This window comes from Eulemur rufifrons, chromosome 24 (assembly GCF_041146395.1).
Source record: "Eulemur rufifrons isolate Redbay chromosome 24, OSU_ERuf_1, whole genome shotgun sequence".
Taxonomy (NCBI): domain Eukaryota; kingdom Metazoa; phylum Chordata; class Mammalia; order Primates; family Lemuridae; genus Eulemur; species Eulemur rufifrons.
In genome coordinates, this window is record NC_091006.1 from 15,962,177 (window position 1) to 15,982,373 (window position 20,197).

Below are 20,197 nucleotides of genomic sequence, written 5' to 3' on the forward strand. Positions count from 1 at the left end.
CATTCTTCTTTTTATTTACTTATTTAAATTTCGTAAAGACTAGTCAAGTGCAGTAGTGAGAAGGGGAGAAGCGTGGAACAAGGAGTTCCATCTGTAACTGACTGTGAACAATCAAGTGAGATAACTCACTACCTTCACGCGACCCTGATTTCGTTCCTCTGCACCTCACTTTCCCTCTTCTGGGAAAAGGAGATGCTAATCTCTATTTGATGAAGTGATGCACTTAAACCATTTCTTTGCTAAGAGTGTGCTGCCTTGTTTTACAATGCAGCTCCTCTCACAAGGATTCACTATCCCCTTTCATTAGGTGAGGAAATCAAGGTGAAAGCAACTGCTCAAGTCAATAGTTTACCAAAGGAGGAGGCTTGATGCAAACTGGGTTTAATGTTCTCCAAGTGTTCCTGCCTCTCTGGACTAGGAGCCATAGGCTCAAACTTTCACATCTGCCCTCTCTGTCTCCTGCTTTGGTCTCCTCCATACCCTCAACCCTTCCTTTTCTTCCTACTCACTTGACTTACTGTGGGATTTTTTTTTTTTTAACCAACTGCAGAAAGGGAGAGTATCTTTCTGAATGCTTTAACCATTCTTGTCCTTGTCCTTGGTTTTTTTTTTTTTTTTTTTTAAAGAGACAGGGTCTCAGCTGGAAGTGGAGGCTCATGCCTATAATCTCAGCACTTTGGGAGGCCAAGGCTGGAGGATCGTTTGAGGTCAGGAGTTTGAGACCAACCTGAGCAACATAGTAAGACCCTGTCTCTACAAAAAATTAAAAAATTAGCCAGGCATGGTGGCACGTACCTGTAGTCCTAGCTGTTGAGGAGGCTGAGACAGGAGGATTGCTTGAGCCCAGGAGTTTGAGGTTCTGTGAGCTGTGATCATGACATTACACTCCAGCCTGGGTGACAGAGTAAGATCCTGTCTCTAGAAAACAAAAAAAAAAAAAAAAAAAAAAAAAAAATGCAGAGATGGGGTCTTGATGTGTTGTCTAGGCTAGATTTGAACTCCTGGGCTCAAGGTATCCTCCCACCTCAGCCTCCCGAGTAGCTGGTATTACAGAAATGTGCCACTGTGCCCAGATCAGATGAAATTTTTTTTTAAAAGGAAGAAAAAGAGAAACTCACTTGTCAGTAGTGGAATGAACAAGGCCACTAACTGCTTTCTGTGATTAGGTGCAAAAGTCATCAATGGCTACAAATACTTGGTGACCATTTCACCAGAAATTTACAACAAAAGAATCACAGGGTCCCTGCTTGCACCCACTGTTCAATCTTTGCTTCACTAAATGTTGGAAAGAGAGACAGCACGTGCCTCTTGGTGTGATGCAATGTAAAAGAGACAGCATCGTCTATGAAGTAGTCATGCCAGAAAAGTTGACTTAGAATCTGATCAAGGGGCTTCCTGGGGACAAAAGTGGCTATGGCGAGTGATTTCTACCTGCCCTACTATGTAGGGCACAAGGGCAAGTTTGGACACGAGTTTCTAGAGTTCGAGTTTCGGCCGGACGGAAAGCTTAGATATGCCAACAACAGCAATTACAAAAATGAGGTCATGATCAGAAAAGAGGCTTATGTACACAAGAGTGTAATGGAAAAACTAAACAGAATTATTGATGACAACTAAATTACAAAAGCAGATGAGGCTTTGTGGCGTCCCCCTGACAGGGTTGGCTGACAGGAGCTGGACATTGTAATTGGAGAGAGCACATTTCTTTTACTACATCAAAAATAGGTTCTCTTATTGGTGGAAATCAGTCAAATGATCCTGAAGGCCTTCGAGTATTTTACTATTTGGTACAAGACCTGAAATGTTTACTTTTCAGTCTCATTGGATTACACTTCAAGATTAAACCAATTTAAATTTTATGTTTCTGAAGCTGTTTGTATATTTAATTAAGGGATGGGTAAGGGAGGGTTTATTTGTTAATTACAATATTGGGATTTTTATGAATGTGAGGCAAATAAATTTTTTTATATGTAAACTGAAAATAAGAAAAATACATAAACAAGCTTAATGGTTACCATCACTTGGGTCCAACTGGGTTGGACAGTCCCCACACGCATTCAGTTCTGTAGATAAAGGCCACCTTTTGTTGGAGATTTGCTCCAATAAAACACCAAAGCCTGAAAAAAAAAAAAAAAAAAAAAAGAATCTGATCGAGCCTCAACCCAACAGAATTTTCTGAGATGATGGAAATGTTCAATATCTGTGTGGTAGTTGCAAGCCACATATGACTGTTGAGCATTTGTGATGTGGTGATTGTGTCTCGGGACCTGAATTGTTAAATTAATTACTTTTAATTTTACATTTATTTTTAGTTAAATAGTCATATGTGGTTAGTAGCTACTACGTTGGGGTGATCCACAATAGTTATTAAGCCAACTGTGTTTGCACGTTATAATCACCTGGTGATACTTAAAATATACCGATGCCCAGGATTCAGTCACAACCAATTAAATTAGAGTTTCTAGGCCGGGCGCGGTGGCTCACGCCTATAATCCTAGCACTCCGGGAGGCCGAGGCGGGAGGATAGCTCGAGGTCAGGAGTTCGAGACCAGCCTGAGCAAGAGCGAGACCCCTGTCTGTACCAAAAAATAGAAAGAAATTAACCAGACAACTAAAAATATATAGAAAAAATTAGCCAGGCATGGTGGCACATGCCCGTAGTCCCAGCTACTCAGGAGGCTGAGGCAGGAGGATTGCTTGAGCCCAGGAGTTTGAGGGTGCTGTGAGCTAGGCTGATGCCACAGCACTCTAGCCCGGACAACAGAATGAGACTCTGTCTCAAAAAAAAAAAAAGAAAGAAAGAAAGAAAGAAAGAAAAGGAAGGAAAGAGAATTTCTAGGGGTATATCCCAGATTAGAGCTCCCCAAGTGATTCCAGGGTGCAGCCAAAGTTGAGAACTATTATTTCAGTACCAACTCAGCTTTGCAGGAGAAATTTAAATGACGTGTCTGCAAAACAATGAAAGTATTTGGAGTGTGGGCTCTTCTAGGTATAGAATAGGATTATGAGATGGGGTCTCACTGTATTGCCCAGGCTGGGCTCAAACTCTTGGGCTCCAACAGTCCTGCCTGAGCCCCCCAAAGTGCTGGAATTTCAGGCATGAGCTGCTACCCCCAGCCATATGGAATTTCATTACATTGTTTTTATTTATTTTTAAAGTGCATTTTTGAAAAACACTATTCAAAGAGTCTGTATACATTTTATATATATATATATATATATATATATATATATAGTAAATGCCGCAAGGTAATGGGTGGCTTTTTTATACATGGGATGGTCACAAAAGCCTTTTTGAAGAAGGAAAACCTGAATGATGAAAGGATTGTTTAATTGTGTAAGTTTATGGGACACAACATGTCTTGATGTATGTATACCTTGTGGAACCACGCCGATTAACATAGCCATCACGTCACATATTTATTTTTGTGTGTGAGAGAACAATTAAGATCTATTCTTAGCAGGTTTTTTTTTTTTGCAAAGTAAGCACAAAAACGAAGTTTATTGAGGACAGGAAGATAGGATTATAGAGTGAGAAAAACAGACCCCTTGTCTTGACAAAAAAAGGCCTTGGTTATGGTCTGGGTCTTGTTTTATAGTATATGAAGAATGGACCCCTTGTCAAGACAAAAAGGGCCCCAGGTTGGTCTTAAACTCCCAGACTCAAGGGACCCTTCCCAGTGGGGCGTGGTGGCTCACGCCTGTAATCCTAGCACTCTGGGAGGCTGATTGAGGTGGAAGGATCGCTTGAGCTCACGAGTTCGAGACCAGCCTGAGCAAGAGCAAGACCCCATCTCTACTAAAAATAGAAAATTTCGCTGGGCATGGTGGCACATGCCTGTAGTCCCAGCTACTTGAGAGGCTGAGGCAGGAGGATCCCTTGAGCCCAGGAGTTTGAGGTTGCTCTGAGCTAGGCTGAGGCCACAGCACTCTAGCCTGGGCAACAGAGCAAGACTCTGTCTGCAAAAAAGAAAAAAAAGGGACCCTCCCAACTAAACCTCCCAAGGAGCTGGGGCTACAGGTATGAGCCACTGCACCTGGCCATAGAAGGATTTTAAGAGGAATGATGCAAAATTTCTAAATAATGAAGTTATCCTGGTTACTATTTGAAGAACATATTAAGCAGAGGCCAAAATGAATGAAGGTAGCTTGATGAGGTCATTCAGGTAACCCAGGGCATATAAAATGATGGCCAAGGAGATGACAAGGAAGAAAAATAAGCCCATTTGTTGACACTGACAAAATCTCATTAGCTGAGCAAACTAAAAATAAAAAACAAAAGAATCAGGGAATAAAAAACAAACCTGTTCTTACTATTCTCATTATATAGTTTTAATTGAAGTTTAATTAAGTAAAATAAAGTGCACAGATTTTAGACATACAGTCCTCAGTGTTAAATTTACGCCCCCGGGTAACTCCCACCGTAATTAAGACATGAAACATTTCCATCACCCCCAAAAATGTTATGCGCCTCTAATTCTTTCCACATGGGCAGCCACTGATCTTTTCCCTGCTCTAGGAATTCATATAAATGGAACTATACGGTATGTAGCCTTTTGTGTCTTTCTTTTGGGCCACATCGTGTTTCTGAATTCCATGCACGTTGGCTGTGTCTGTCTGCCTCTTGTGTTCTCCTGAGTGGGAATCATTACATGTGACCCTTTATGTGGGGTGTCTCTCCCTACTTTGTAGAAGTGAACACCCCAAAACATGAGGACTGATGTGTGGAAAACCAACCGGGGATTCCACAATGGGATAGAGGCAGTAAATGTTAGGGTCTTGGCAGCAGCCAAAGTGGACTATTCTGTGGCCAAGGAAGACATCTGTAGGGACCTTAAGGTTGGGGTACAGGCTGAGTTGGTAAGAGGGTGCCTGGTGACCTGTGTAAATGAGGGCTGCAGGATAGGCAGTGTTCGGGGATCTGGGTTGTATGTCCGTATTTCTCTGGCTGGGACTGGTCTTGATTCCACCTTCAGGTATCTGTGGCTGTTGAGGTGCTTGTTTTTGCTGAACATTCTTGCATCTTGCTTTCTTGAGTTTTGCTCTACGGTTCTTGAACCAAACCTGCGGAGAGAAGAGGGGAAAAGATATGGGTTGATGAGCAGAGTGAGATTCCAGGATAGTTTTCATTCTACTCACGAAGATGGGTACTTCCAGGTGGCAAGAGCTAGCTCCACACCTTGGCCATTTATCTCCAGTTTGTGGGACTCTCTCCCAACCTAGTCTCAGGAAGGAGCAGAAGTGATAGATTGTGGGGACAGACTGAGGTAGGGACAAGAAACCCCAGAGTAGGGGACTGGAGAGCAAAGGGGTCAGTCCCAGAGCATGCTCTAGGACTGAGGTCAGGAAATGAAGATTTCTGGGCTTCATATGGCCTGTGAGATAAGAATAGAGTTTATATTTTTAAATGCTTGCAAAAAAAAAAAATCGAACACAATAAAAATACTATTTTGTGATTTGACAATTTTATGAACTTCAAATCTGTGTCCATAAAATTTTATGAGAGCAAAGATAGACCCCCATTTACTTAAATATCATCTGTGGCTGCTTTTGCACTATGATGGCAGAGTGGAATAGTTGTCAGAGAGACAGCTTGACCCACAAAGCCTAGGATATTTACTCTGTGGTCCTTTACTGAAAAAATTTGCTCATCTTTGCTCTAGGGATTGGTAGAAGAGATTACGGGGGCATGGATAGGAGAGTCTGGATCTTTGGAGTATGGGGGATTGCGGTGGTATCAAATCTCAGGAATTATGCTAGGGGGTCCAGGGAGGTGGCTTAGCAAGATGGGGCATGATTTTCCCACCTGCAGCACTGTTGGATGTATGTCAATTTTTGACGCCATCTCTTTCTGAAGGCTTGGGTTTGGGTATGGGTTCTCGCTGAATAAGATGTTCAAAGTTTTCAGTTGCTTCTCTGTGAACATGGTTCGTTTTCTGTGTGGATGCATCTGGCGCACGCCTGGACAAAAGGAGAAAAAGACACAAGTGGAAAATGTTTAACAGGTCTGTTCTCAAAACCCTGAACTTGCCCTCCCTCTGCGCAGAGGTAAAGCCTGGCAGTCAAGTCACTGAGGGGCTCAGGCATTTCTTTTATTTTCATTTACTTATTTATTTTTTTGAGACAGAGTCTCACTCTGTTGCCTGGGCTAGAGTGAGTGCCTTGGCATCAGCCTAGCTCACAGTAACGTCAAACTCCTGGGCTCAAGCGATCTTCCTGCCTCAGCCTCCCAAGCAGCTGCAACTACAGGCATGCCCACCATGCCCGGCTAATTTTTTCTATATATATTTTTAGCTGTCCATATAATTTCTTTCTATTTTTAGTAGAGACAGGGTCTCGCTTTTGCTCAAGCTGGTATCAAACTCCTGACCTCGAGCGATCCTCCCACCTCGGCCTCCCAGAGTGCTAGGGTTACAGACGTGAGCCACTGTGCCTGGCCTCTTATTTTTTAATTTTTATTTTCTTCCTTTCTGCCCTCTCCTTCTCCCCTCTCCCTTTCCCATAGCTTTATCCACCCATTAGCCTGTCTTCTGGCACCACCCCACTCCCTTCAGCCCACTTGGTCCGTGTCATTTTGGGAGGAGTGGGTGGGTGGGTGATACCTAATTTGGGGAGGCTCAGGGGACCCGAGAGAGATGTACAAGAATGTTCAGATCAGTGGGGTTTAAACTGCAGAATTACTGATGACAGCCCAAAGGCCCATCAACAGTAGAAGGGATGACCTCATGTTGGTATATCCACCCAGAGACTTTGGAAGTGGCTGCTTTGTAAATGGATTTTCCTGTTCCAAGCAGAGGTAGTGGAAGAGAAAGAGAAACGCCAGGTCTCACCTCCTGCGTGTTTGTCAAGCAGGCTATTTAAGCTCCAGGGGAGCAGACAGAGTTGGAAATTCCGTACTTGCACAGGACTGTCCACATTCCCCAGTGAGTGACTGATTTAGCTACTCAGTCATGTAGCCTTGAGCAAGTTACTTAATTCTTGCCTCAGTTTTCCCCATTTGTAAAAACGGTGCACATTTTACAAATGGGGACAAGCACTCAGGTAGAGTGCTTACGAGGACTGAATGACTTAACATTGGTCAGGCACTTAGAAAGATGCCCAGTATCCACTAAGACCTGTATAACTAATTGTGAAATAGAACAAAACCAGCACAACAGACCTAGAGGGATCAACATTAAATCTTTCCCAAGACCCGCACACGTGACCCCCGCCGGGAGATCTAGACAGTCCACTCTGAGTACGATGCTTTCCGTTCCTTGAACAAGCTATACGCACCTATGTCACAGGCATGTAGCATTTGCTGAGTGTACTGTATCGATTGGCTCTTAGATCCCATTTGCAAATATATAAATTCTAATATATTTTTAAATAAAATATTTTTATTAAATACATTTTGGTTTTATATTTTATATATATCACGTTATGATGTAGATATATATCAGTTTTATATTCTTAGAGTTCTCGGTACTTCTCACTACATTTGTTGCTACTTCATTTGAAGGTATATTCCTCCCCCTAAACTAAAAGTCTTAGAGCAGGGATGAGTCTAACACGTTTTATTTCACAGAAGCCCAACTCCGTACCAGGCACAGTTCTAACTGTTTTGCAAATATTAGCCCATGCATTTCTAATTATTCCCCACGGGGTAGGTATACAGATGGGGAAGCCAAGGCACAGGAAGCTTAGGTGATGCAGGGCTTTGCGTCCCCTCTGGAGAGCCAGTGAGGAACATGCGCTTAACAGTATAGGAGTTTACTGAACTGGGCTCCATCATTAACAACAGACAGTCCTGGGACCCTGGCTTACTTGCTGTGTGACCTCTTGGACGGAGCATTTCATCTCATCTCAACAACTATATAGGCCGGGCGCGGTGGCTCACGCCTGTAATCCTAGCACTCTGGGAGGCCGAGGCGGGTGGATTGCTCAAGGTCAGGAGTTCGAGACCAGCCTGAGCGAGACCCCGTCTCTACTAAAAATAGAAAGACATTATATGGACACCTAAAAAAATCTATATAGAAAAAATTAGCCGGGCATGGTGGCGCATGCCTGTAGTCCCAGCTACTCGGGAGGCTGAGGCAGTAGGATCGCTTGAGCCTAGGAGTTTGAGGTTGCTGTGAGCTAAGCTGACGCCACGGCACTCACTCTAGCCTGGGCAACAAAGTGAGACTCTGTCTCAACAAAAAAAAAAAAAAAAAAAAGACTAAAAAAAAAAAACAACTATATAAAACTGAGACTTCTAACTAATCATTGAATCAGATCATGGCTGAAAATGGTTTGACAGAAACCCTAGAGTCCGGTAGATGCTCAGTGACGTGACAGATTTCCAGCTCGGTTAAGCTTATAATCTATGACCATATCATCTGAACAGGAATCAGAGTCCCTTTTGCTCCAGAGCAAGCATCAAGGATCAGAGGAATTATGACACAATAAGAAGAGGAAAGACCGGGAACTGGAAGACAGAAATGGGTTTCCCCGTTCAGGTTTGCTGTTACATAGCAATGGCCATGCAAAAGCGTGGGCTTCATCGACCTGGTCCCTCTGCCTGAATCCCACAGGGGCAGCCGCTTTCAGCGTCTTCACCCGTCCTTGCTTCCGTTCTAATCCCTCCGGCTTACCTTGCGGAAGCTCCTCCGAGCCTGACATCTTCTGATCCAGATCTGCGTCTGCGCCCAAAAGGAGAGAGGCACCAGGACTTAAATAGATTCTACAACAACCACACCCAAACTCCACCTTCTCCACCTTTCTTCCCAGTCCTCCAATCGGATTCCAGAATCTTCTGGAATCTCTGGATTTTTCCTGATTCTGTCAATTATCCAATATTGATTGAGCCTAGACTCATCTTATGACTCAAACCACCTCCATTGGCATCTCCTGGGATTTTGTTAAAATGCAGAATCTTGGCCGGGCGCAGTGGCTCATGCCTGTAATCCTAGCACTCTGGGAGGCCGAGGCAGGAGGATCACTTGAGGTCAGGAGTTCGAGACCAGCCTGAGCAAGAGTGAGACCACCCCCCCACCACCCCCCCACCACCGCCCACCGCCCACCGCCGCCTCTACTAAAAATAGAAAAAATTAGCAAGTCAACTAAAAATAGAAATAAAAAATTAGCCAGGCATGGTGGCTCGTGCCTGTAGTCCCAGCTACTTGGGAGGCTGAGGCAGGAGCATCGCTTGAGCCCAGGAGTTTGAGGTTGCTGTGAGCTAGGCTGACGCCATGGCACTCTAGCCTGGGCAACAGAGTGAGACTCTTGTCTCAAAAAACCCCAATAAGCCTGTTGGTCTAGTCTTCCTCGTGGCCAGCATCCCCCCTTCTAGAAAATGGGTTGTGCTTTTCTTCATTCTGTTCCATGAAGAGCCACAGGAAGTTGTTTGCTTCTTTGGAGTGTTTTCCCACAGTATAGATCTCATGAACCAGATGCTCCATGAAGATGATGATACATTTGCCTAGAGATTGAGCAGTAAAGGTGTCCCCTATCAGAGCAATTCACTGCTTACTGATCTTGCCATAAGCAAGCCTATAGATCAGCTCATTTAGGGACTTCAAGTTCAGGTGCCCACCTGTAGTGCTGTATACTGTTTCACAGTCTTCAGCATGTCCACCGAAGTCTTAATGGGCTTAACAAAGGTGCCTTGAAGATCTGGCCAAGGTGAGGAAGCTGTAACACCTTTTGGACTCTGAAGCTGCCAGCTTTTCTTGTCCCTTTGAATCTCGGTTCAGCACATCTGCCTGCATTCCTGTGACAGTGGTTAGCTTTTGCATAGGCAGACTTCCTCCTTGCCTTTTTTTTATTTTTAAATTTTTTACTGTGTTTTTTTTTTTTAATACATTGACTACCACACTAGAAAAAAAAATTTTTTTCTTGGGGCCACAGTGTTTTATTATGAAAATAGAATAAAAGCTTCGAAAACAAGATGATTCTTTCTAATTTGATGAAAATGTTATTTGCAACTTGAAAAATAGTTCACGCAGCCCCCAAGGTGAGCAGAAGTGTGAGTTACATATGCTTCACAAGGCCTGAGGTTCAAAAGTAGTGTGAGTTAAATACAACTCATATGGCAGTTAATGTGTTAAAGGAGGGTCTCAATATGTTGCCCAGACTGGAGTGCAGCGCTATAGGCACAACTGCCGATCAGCACAATATTTTTGACTTTCTCCATTTGCAACCTGGGCCAGTTCACCCTTCCTTAGGCAACCTGGTCGTCCCCCATCCAAGGAGGTCACCAAGTTGATGCTGAACTTATTGGGGCACCTGATCAGCAGAGCATGCTAAAGCAGAGAATGCCTGGGCTCCAGGTATCTTCCTGCCTTAGTCTCTCCGGTAGCTGGTAGCTGGTAGCTGGGATTGCAGGCATATGCCACCACGCCTGGCCCTCCTTACCTTGCTTTTCCAAACATATTTTGAGCACACTACTTTTTTCTCAGATGCCTGATTTTTTTCTTTCTTTCTTTCTTTCTTTTTTTTTTTTTTTTTTTTTGAGACAGTCTCACTCTGTCACCCTGGCTAGAGTGCAATGGTGTCGTGGTAGCTCACTGCAGCCTCAAACTCCTGGGCTCAAGTGATCCTTCTGCCTCAGCCTCTCGAGTAGCTTGGGACTACAGGCACTGGATACCACACCTGGCTAATTTTTTTTTTTTCTATTAATATTTCTGGTAGAGACGGGGTCTCACTCTTGCTCAGGCTGGTCTCGAACTCCTGAGCTCAAGCAATCCTCCTGCCTTGGTCTCCCAGAGTGCTAGGATTACAGGCATGAGCCACCTCGCCTGGCCCAAGATCAGGATGCCTGATCTTAAGCTCAGCAAAATTCCTTTTCTTCTTCTTAAGGATTTCTGGCACAGAGGAGCTATTTTTTTCTTCACATCAGCACCCTCCAGGGTTCTAGCTGGAACAGAGTAAAGGTGCTTTAGAAGTGGTACTTCTAGTAAGCCCACTTCTTCTGCCCAGATTTTTTGTCTCTTTTTTTCTTTGATTCTGCCTCCTGGACCAGAGCACATCCCGCCCATTCACCTAATGTCTCAGGCTGAAAAAAAAATTGTCATACAATGAAGCATCATTGTCCCAGAGTGGACCGTCAATCCCCACAACAAATGATGTATCTGAGAGGGCCCAGTGAACAATACCTCCTTAGAGGTGAATCACACACACCACAGAACAATTTATAAGCCATACCTTTATCTTCTGATAGTGTCAGAAACCAATTTAAAAAGAGCTACTAATCTGCTTTCTGTTTCTCTGGATTTACCTCTTCTGGAAATTTCACATAAATGGAATCATACAACATGTGATCTTTTGTGTCTGGGCTTCTTTCGCTGAGCGGACTGTTCAGGGTTCATCCACACTGTGCTCTGTATCAGTGCTTCATTTCTTAGGTACCATATGTTTGTTCATCTGTTGATGGGCAGGCTAGGGCGGGAGGAATGGGGAGTAGCAGCTTAAGGGGATTCATTTTGGATTGATGAAAATATTTTGGAACTACTTAGAGATGGTGGTTGCACAACATTGTGAATATACTAAATACCATTGGATTGTTCATTTTAAAATGGTTAATTTTATGTTATGTGTAAAAAAAAAAAAAAAAAAACAGGGAAACACTAAGAAATGTCAAAGTTCAGGCCGGGCGAGGTGGCTCACGGCTGTAATCCTAGCACTCTGGGAGGCCGAGGCAGGAGGATCGCTCGAGGTCAGGAGTACGAGACCAGCCTGAACAAGAACAAGACCCCGTCTCTACTAAAAATAGAAAGAAAATTATCTGGCCAACTAAAAGTATATATAGAAAAAAATAGTCCCAGCTACTTGGGAGGCTGAGGCAGTAGGATCGCTTAAGCCCAGGAGTTTGAGGTTGCTGTGAGCTAGGCTGATGCCACGGCACTCACTTTAGCCCGGGCAACAAAGCAAGACTCTGTCTCAAAAAAAAAAAAAAAGAAATGTCAAAGTTCAGTTATCAGAGGTACAAAGACCTGCTTTTCCTCAAGCTGCTACCATCAGCCCAGTCCAAGGTGTTAAACCCACATTTCTATCTTTGGGCACAATTTTTTCCTGTTTTATCAGGTTGAAGATATGACCAGCTACTGTAGGTTGACCTCAGAACAGCCTAAGTGCTACGGAAAAGTTTTTCTGTTAAGAAAAAAAAAAAAATCTCTGCATTCCAACTTTTTTCCAGGTAGCTGACCCTTTTTGCTTTTGAGAGTCCTTTTTATTTTAATTAAATGTTCTCAGAAGTGCTTACCTGCATCAGAGAAAGCATACCTCAAGGATAAGGCATCATTCAGAGGAAGAAAAGACTGAATCAAATTTACAAGTCTTAGTGCCGGTATTCAACCTTGGCAGTATATTATCATTCTCAGGGGAGTTGCAAGAAAATGCCTGGGGCTCCATCCCAGGATCAATGATCTTGAATCTCTGTAGGTGGGGCACAAGTATTAGGATTTGTAAGAAATCTTTCTAGTGCTTAAGGTAGGTAGGGTTAGAAAATGCCAGCTCTTGTCACCATTCTGGGGGGCAGGGGGGATTAAATTGGTGTCCCAAGGAGTTCTTGACCTTGGAGCCTGAGAAATAAGTGCGTGCGATATCGTACTTGAGAGAACGAGAGCGTCAGCCCTTGGCTAACACTGCCTACCTGGACCAGTCCCAGTGAGGAGCTGGCCACCACTCCCAAAATGTCACAAGGCTTAAGCTGATTAGTGCCTCAGTCACAATCTGCAATCTTATTATGTCTCTAAAAGCTTTCAGTCTCCTCCCCATCTTTACCTGTAAGCCACTTTCCCATGCCTGCAGGAATCCATGGCTCCGTTATCCCACAGGTACTCTCAGGTCTTTGGCTAATCTTTAGCCTTTCACCACAGACTGCCTGCGGACACGACATTCCTTTCAAGGAGAAGGAGGAGTGTGTGCTATCTACATCCCGCTGCTGGGTGGGGCGTGGAGCCACTTTACTGCCCTTCAGTGCCTAACCCTGGCCGTTGTGCACGCCTTATCCCTAAATCCAGATCCTCTGAAACACACGCGGGTAGGCGGTACCCTCTGCTGACTCTGACCAGTGGCTCTTAACCAGGGGAAATGTTGCTCCTCAATAGACATTTGGCAGTGTCTGGAGACGTGTTTGGTTATCACAACTGGGGAGGCAGCTGATGCTACTGGCATCTAGTGAATAGAAGCCGGGGATGCAGCTAAACATCTGACGGTCTCAAAAAAAAAAAAAAAAAAAACCCCAAAACCCCCAAAAACAAAAAGAACAAAAACACACTAAAACAAACAAACAAAAAAAACCCCAAAACAAGAAACAACCAAGATAAAGTTACAGCCTTCATGGAGGGCTTTTCCCCCCTAGTGGGGACTCTAATGATAAGTTAGTAAACAGACAGACATTCATATTTTTAGACAGTGATGAGTGAAGAAGAGAATCAAGCAGGATAAAGTGATGTAGAGTACCTGACAGGCAGCAGAGTCCCTGATGTATATACTATGTGCTAATCTTTCCCAAGTAATTAGTACCCAAAAGACCACTTAAGACTGGTAGCTTTGGAAAGTCTCCTCCAGCTCATTTATGGAGCGACACAAAGACTGCTCATATTGAGCGGGACCCAGAGCAGAACTGAGCCCCACAGCATAGCCAGGCTGCTGGTGTAAGCGCTTTGCCACTTTGGACATAGATCCAGCAGTTTCAATGGTGTCTAATGGTATCTGTGGTTATGGAAAATGCTCTGAAGAGTCTGTGCCAAGCCTCTTTTACAGAGTCACATTGCAAATTCCAGAGTTCTGGAGCAAGGCCATGCCTTCTGCAACAGAGAACCACTCCCTGTTGTAAAGCAGTTCCTGCTTTACCTGCTACAGAGCCCTCACAGATAGTGAGCATCTAAACACGGGACCGCCAGGCGTGGTAGCGCATACTTTGTAGTCCTGGTTACTCGGGAGGCTGACGCAGGAGGATCACATGAGCCCAGGAGTTCCACACCAGCCTGGGAAACATAGCAAGACCCTGTTTCAATTTTTTAAAAATAATAAACAAACAAACATGGGACCCTGCAGTCACAAATGCCCATAATGATCTGGGTGCAGTTGGATTCCCCAAGGATGACGTCGGATGGGCACAGCAGCGATCCAGGTCCTGAGGGCACCAATGACTTACATGAACAATTGGCAACAGATCCGAGTCACCTATTACAGTCAATTTTGTGCCTCTTCTTAAAACTCACATTACAGTCTTACGGGGTTTCCTATGGCCAGCTGATAGGAAAGGATAAAACTCCAGTCTGGTTCATAGGTGGGTCAAGTCAACATGCTGGTGCTAGCTAAAAGTGAACTGTAGGCTGGGCCTGGGGGCTCATGCCTGTCATTCCAGTGCTTTGGGAGGCAGCGGGAGGATCACGTGTGGCCAGGAGTTTGAGGCTGCAGTGAGCTATGGTGGTGCCACTGCGTTCCAGCCTGGGTCACAGAGCAAGACCCTGTCTCTTAAAAAAAGAGAGGCTGGGCGCGTGGCTCATGCCTGTAATCCTAGCACTCTGGGAGGCCAAGGTGGGAGGATTGCTTAAGGTCAGGAGTTCAAGACCAGCCAGAGCAAGAGCAAGACCCTGTCTCTACTAAAACTAGAAAGAAATTATCTAGACAACTAAAAATATACATAGAAAAAATTAGCTGGGCATGGTGGCACATGCCTGTAGTCCCAGCTACTTGGGAGGCTGAGACAGGAGGATCGCTTAAGCCCAGGAATTTGAGGTTACTGTGAGCTAAGCTGACGCCACGGCACTTTAGCCCGGGCAACAGAGCCAGACTCTGTCTCAAAAAAAAAAAAAAAAAAGAGTTCATGAGTGAGGGCTTGAATCAATGGATGGATATTAGGAGTTCAAAATACCATGGAATTGGGAACCAAGATTGGGATAGGTTATCAGACTGTCTGCAGGATCCTGTAGCCATGAACTTGTCCTTGACTGTCATCAGAGTATTTATTGTGGCTCCTTCTGCTGATGTTCTTCTGCCCCTATTCTTTCCTGATTGAGTCCGTCACTCTCTAAACCAGAACTCGGGAATGTACAGTGGTGGCTGCACCAAGAGGAGTCTCCTCTTCCTTCCAAAGGCAGCTGCTTCTGGGTGACGATATTCCCTTCACACCTCTTCTCCTTAGATAACACTGATAGTGCCCCTCTCCACTTGCTCCTAGGTGTTCACCGGGAAAATAAAGGAGAACTGAGATGGTAATAAAAACAATTACAAGCAAGGGGGTGAGGACAGAATTGAAAATTCTGAAGGAGCATGAAAAGATACATGAGTCTGTGCCGGAGGATGTTTTGTGGAGTTCAGCAAGGTTACTCTGCAGTTTGGTCAGGAAGATCCAGGGTTAGGGTTGTTTCCACCCCACCCGCCCGCCCCCCTCCCCATCTCAAGGTATATCATTTTATTTTTAAAAATTTATTGCAGACTCTGGGAGGCCGAGGCAGGAGGATCGCTCGAGGTCAGGAGTTCGAGACCAGCCTGAGCAAGAGTGAGACCCCCGTCTCTACTAAAAATAGAAAGAAATTATATGGACAACTAAAAATATATATGGAAAAAATTAGCCAGGCATGGTGGCGCATGCCTGTAGCCCCAGCGACTCGGGAGGCTGAGGCAGGAGGATTGCTTAAGCCCAGGAGTTTGAGGTTGCTGTGAGTTAGGCTGATGCCATGGCACTCTAGCCAAGGCAAAAGAGCGAGACTTTGTCTCAAAAAAAAAAAAAAAACCCATTAAAAAAATTTATTGTAGATATTGAAGGTGTAAAACACGATGTTTTGATATACATATAGATAGTGAGAGGTTAGGGTGTTCTGATTGAGGTCTGGAGTGAGGCCCTCAGGGGTTATTCTAAAAAGTTTCTGGACTTTAGAGATCCTGAGAAAATTCCTGGGATGGGGTTAAAAGTGCATCTGATAGACCCAAAGTGGGGATGAGGTCTTCATGCAAAAAAGCTTCTTGAAAAAAACAAAAACAAAAACAAAAAAGCTTCTTGGTAGTTGGAAACACACTTGTGGAACAGTTACAAGGAAAGGACAGAGTACATAACTGGTGGGTCCTGTGCATCACTGGCTTTCAAATTCTTTTACCCGAGTCTCATAATAAGACATAGATTTTCCAACATGACCCCGTATGCACACATTCTATAACTCAAACCTTGGACAATGCACTTTGATATTTTCTAATCTATTTTTGTCTACTCCATATTTTTTATCTGATTAAAACTAACACAATGCTCTTATGATCCACTAATTTGTCATTTTCTGTATGTGAAAAACACTGCTTAAATGGGGAAAAGACAGTCTTTTCAATAAATTGAGCCAGGACAACTGCAAATCCATGTAAGAAAAAAAGGTATTTGCCCTCTACTTCATGCTGTGTAAACATAACATTAAGTCTAGAGGGTTGTAGATTTAAATATGAAAAGTAGAATGATAAAGCTTATAGAAGAGCTTTATAATTTCAGGCTAGGGAAATACCTCTTAAAAAGAAGGAAAATTACCATAAAAGAGAAAATTGAAACATTTTGTTATATTAAAATTAAGGATTTATATTAATCAGAAGACTCCAAGAAAAGATTCCCCATAGCATAATGGCAGGCACCTAAATCTGAATCTCTGTATCTCTCCTCTAAAATTGGACAGAACAACAGAAGAACAAAGGAAATTATCCACTGCCCATGAGGACAGTATCACAAATTTTTTTAACCCTACTTAATCCCAGACACAAAAATCAAATACAAATGAATTGCAGATCTAAAATCAGAGGGTATACCCCATAGAATCTTATCACAATACATATGTAAATAAATAATAAAATCAGACGGTAAAACAATTTTTTAAAAGACAATGTAGAAGAATATTTTTATGATCTAAGAGTAGGCCAAGATTTACTAAACAGAACACAAAAATTCTTACAATGAAAAAAAAGCTCGTTATTACACTATGTAAAAATTAAGGACTTCTGGGTTTTTTTTTCCTCTGTTTTTTAAAAGACATTCTACGTTGTTTTTTTTTTTTTTTTTTTTTTTGAGTTTTTTTGAGCCTGTTGCCCGGGATAGAGTGCTGTTGTGTCAGCCTAGCTCACAGCAACCTCAAACTCCTGGGCTCAAGCGATCCTCCTGCCTCAGCCTCCCGAGTAGCTGGAACTACAGGCATGTGCCACCTTGCCTGGCTAATTTTTTCTATATATATTTTTAGTTGTCCAGCTAATTTCTTTCTATTTTTTAGTAGAGATGGGGTCTCACTCTTTCTCGGGCTGGTCTTGAACTCCTGAGCTCAAGCGATCCTCCCACCTCAGCCTCCTGGAGCTCTAGGATCACATGTGTGAGCCATTGCACCGGGCCAGGACTTTAAGATACATATAAACACAAGAGTTTGACACTTTGAGAGCTTGGGCCGTGGCAGGCTAGTGTTGGGGCTCAGAAAATAATAGCACAAATTGAGGGCCCCATAAGCAAAGGCTCCCCTCTGCCCTCCTGTCTCTGGCCCATCAGTCTCCTCCCCCCCACCCCACGCCCCCTCCCGTAGCTATAGAAGCTATTACAGAATCCCTGTTCCCCAAGGCAGTTCATAGAAACCAGAACCCCTTTTCCCCAAAGCCAGCCATGAAACCTAAAAATGTTACTTTAACTTTTCCCCAACTTTCTGTGTAAAAAGTGGCCATAAAGAAGTTCTCGGGGCTACCATGTTTGACTGTAGCTCGTAAGACCCCTCCATTCCAGAGGCTTTTGCCCCATATCTGGAAGGAAGGAATGCTGCACAGAGACCAGGAAGAATCTAGATGGACGGGACTGGCTGGGTTTGCCCACTCACTCTGTAGCATTGGATCATACCCTTTTTGTCCAATCATATTTCTACACGACTTTCAACATACTTTGTTGAACCTAAGCATAAAAATCACCAGTTTCCCTGTATCTTTGGGTTTTCATGCTGAAGGCTCCCATGTCAGGTAAAACCATGATCCAGTGAGTCTGCTTGTCTTTCTCCTGTGAAGCTGGCTTTTTCCAGTTGACTTTCTGGGAACCCTCAGAGGGCAAAAGGGGGCCGGGCGAGGTGGTTCACGCCTGTAATCCTAGCACTGTGGGAGGCCAAGGTGGGAGGATCGCTTGAGGTCAGGAGTTTGAGACCAGCCTGAGCAAGAGCGAGACTCCATCTCTACTAAAAATAGAAAAAATTAGCCAGGCGTTGTGGCTTGCACCTGTAGTGACAGCTACTTTGGAGGCTGAGGCAAGAGGATAGCTTGTGCCCAGGAATTTGAGGTTGCAGTGAGCTAGGCTAGGAAAAAAAAAAGGGCAAAAGGGAAATTTTCCCTCAGCCTCCACACTGCACCCTGTGTTACAGGCTGTGACAGGGCTGCAGGGAAGCTTGGGCTGCCACAGGGCCATGGCCTGATAGCCTTGGAACTCATCTCCAAAGCCTTGCTGCCAGCGCCGACACTGCCCTCTAGCGTGGAGGCACCTCACCTGTCATCTCCGCTGTGGTGACCACGCCGGCTTCTCCTGAGAACCATTGGTATAAGGGTACACCTCAAACTTTAATTAGCCTTTGCCTTCCTCATAGTCCTGCTTCGATCCTAATTGAGCCACAAGACTAATAATCCTTACCATGTGGTTAATGACCTCGTCTACTGATTATGTTCCCTTTGAGGTTTGTTCACATTATTCTTCCCCTCTTTAAGCATCATGAACCTAAAAAAGAAAAAAGACAAAAAAACTCACATTATTGATAGAAATATTTGTACGTGTTTATGGGGTACATGTGATATTATATTTTGTTACATGCATAGACTGTATAATAATCAAATGAGAGTAAGTGGGATGTCCATTACCTTAAATATTTATCTGTTCTGTGCACTGGGAGCATTTCAAGTCCTCTCTTATAGCTATTTTGAAAATACTATACACTGTTGTCAACTATTGTCATCCTACTCTTCTATCAAACATTAGAACTTACTTTTTCCTTTCTTTTTCTTCTTATTCTTTTTTTTTTTTTTTTTTTTTTTTGAGACAGAGTCTCACTCTGTTGCCCGTGGCGTCAGCCTAGCTCACAGCAACCTCAAACTCCTGGGCTCAAGCAATCCTTCTTCTTTTTTTTTTTTTTTTTTGACAGAGTCTCTCTCTCTCTCTCACCCAGGCTAGAGTTCAATGGTGCAATCATAGCTCACTGCAGCCTCACACTCCTGGACTCAAGCCATCCTCCCACCTCGGCCTCCCAGAGTGCTAGGATTACAGGTGTGAGGCACCATGCCCGGCCTATTTTTAGTTTTTTGAGGAACCTTTATACTGTTTTCCCTAGTGGCTGCACTGACTTACATTCCCACCAAACAGTATGTAAGAGTTCTCCTTTCTCTGCATCCTCACCAGCATGTTTTGTCTTTTTGATAGTAGCCATTTTAACTGGGGTAAAATGGTATTTCACTGTGCCTGCAGTTTGCATTTTCCCCAAGGATTAGTGATGTTGAACATTTTTTTAAATATACCTGTTGGCCATTTGTATGTCTTCGTTTGAGAAATGTGTATTCAGCCTAAGTGGTGGCACATAGCTACAGTCCCAGCGACTCCGGAGGCTGAGGTGGAAGGACTGCTTGAGCCCAGGAGTTTGAGCCCATAGTGAGGTATGATTGTGCCATTGCACTCCAGCTTGGGCAGCAGAGGGAGACCCTATCTCTAATAATAATGATGATGATAAAATTAATGCCCAGCTAATTAAAAAAATTTTTTTAAGAGATGGGGATCTCACTGTTGCCCAGGCTGATCTCGAACTCCTGAACTTAGGCGATTCTCTGATCTCAGCCTCCTCACTGGGACTGAGCCATTGCACCCAGCAGTGTTTTATAGTTTTGATTGTAGAGATCTCTCACTTCTTTGGTTAAATTTATTTCTAGGTTTTATTTTTGGTAGCTATTGTAAATGGGATTGCTTTCTTGATTTCTTTTTCAAATTGTTCAGTACTTGTGTATAGAAAAGCTACTGATTTTTGTATGTTGATTTTTTAAAAATTTATTTTAATCTTTTAAATTGAAAAATAATAATTGTACATATTCATGGAGTACATAATGATGTTCTGCATATAGAATGCATGGTGATCAGATCAGGGAAATTAGTATATCCATCATCTTAGACATTGTGTTGGGAATATTCAACATCCTCCTTCTAGCTATTTCAAACTACATAATATATCGTTAACTATAGTCATTCTACAGTTGTATAGAACACTAG

At 43.6% G+C, this 20,197-nt stretch overlaps 1 protein-coding gene and 1 pseudogene across 1 annotated transcript; one reads left to right on the top strand and one right to left on the bottom strand.

Annotated features, from left to right (window-relative positions):
* The first annotated feature begins 1,413 nt into the window (after positions 1 to 1,413).
* Positions 1,414 to 1,853, top strand: LOC138374821 (protein mago nashi homolog pseudogene; annotated as a pseudogene).
* Positions 1,854 to 4,662: 2,809 nt separating this feature from the next.
* On the bottom strand, positions 4,663 to 8,643 carry DPRX (divergent-paired related homeobox). Its single transcript, XM_069456943.1, has 3 exons — positions 8,616 to 8,643; positions 5,807 to 5,961; positions 4,663 to 5,064 (listed from the first exon to the last, which is right to left on the bottom strand). Exons 1-3 carry the CDS (start codon positions 8,641 to 8,643, stop codon positions 4,663 to 4,665), a joined length of 585 nt encoding a protein of 194 aa, XP_069313044.1.
* Positions 8,644 to 20,197: the final 11,554 nt, after the last annotated feature.

Coding starts and splice junctions, on each gene's coding strand:
- DPRX (XM_069456943.1), bottom strand. CDS start 8,643: ATGTCAGGCTCGGAGGAGCTTCCGCAAG. Junction 5,962..8,615: donor CTCGGAGGAGCTTCCGCAAG/GTAAGCCGGAGG, acceptor CCTTTTGTCCAG/GCGTGCGCCAGATGCATCCA. Junction 5,065..5,806: donor TACATCCAACAGTGCTGCAG/GTGGGAAAATCA, acceptor TTCTCTCCGCAG/GTTTGGTTCAAGAACCGTAG.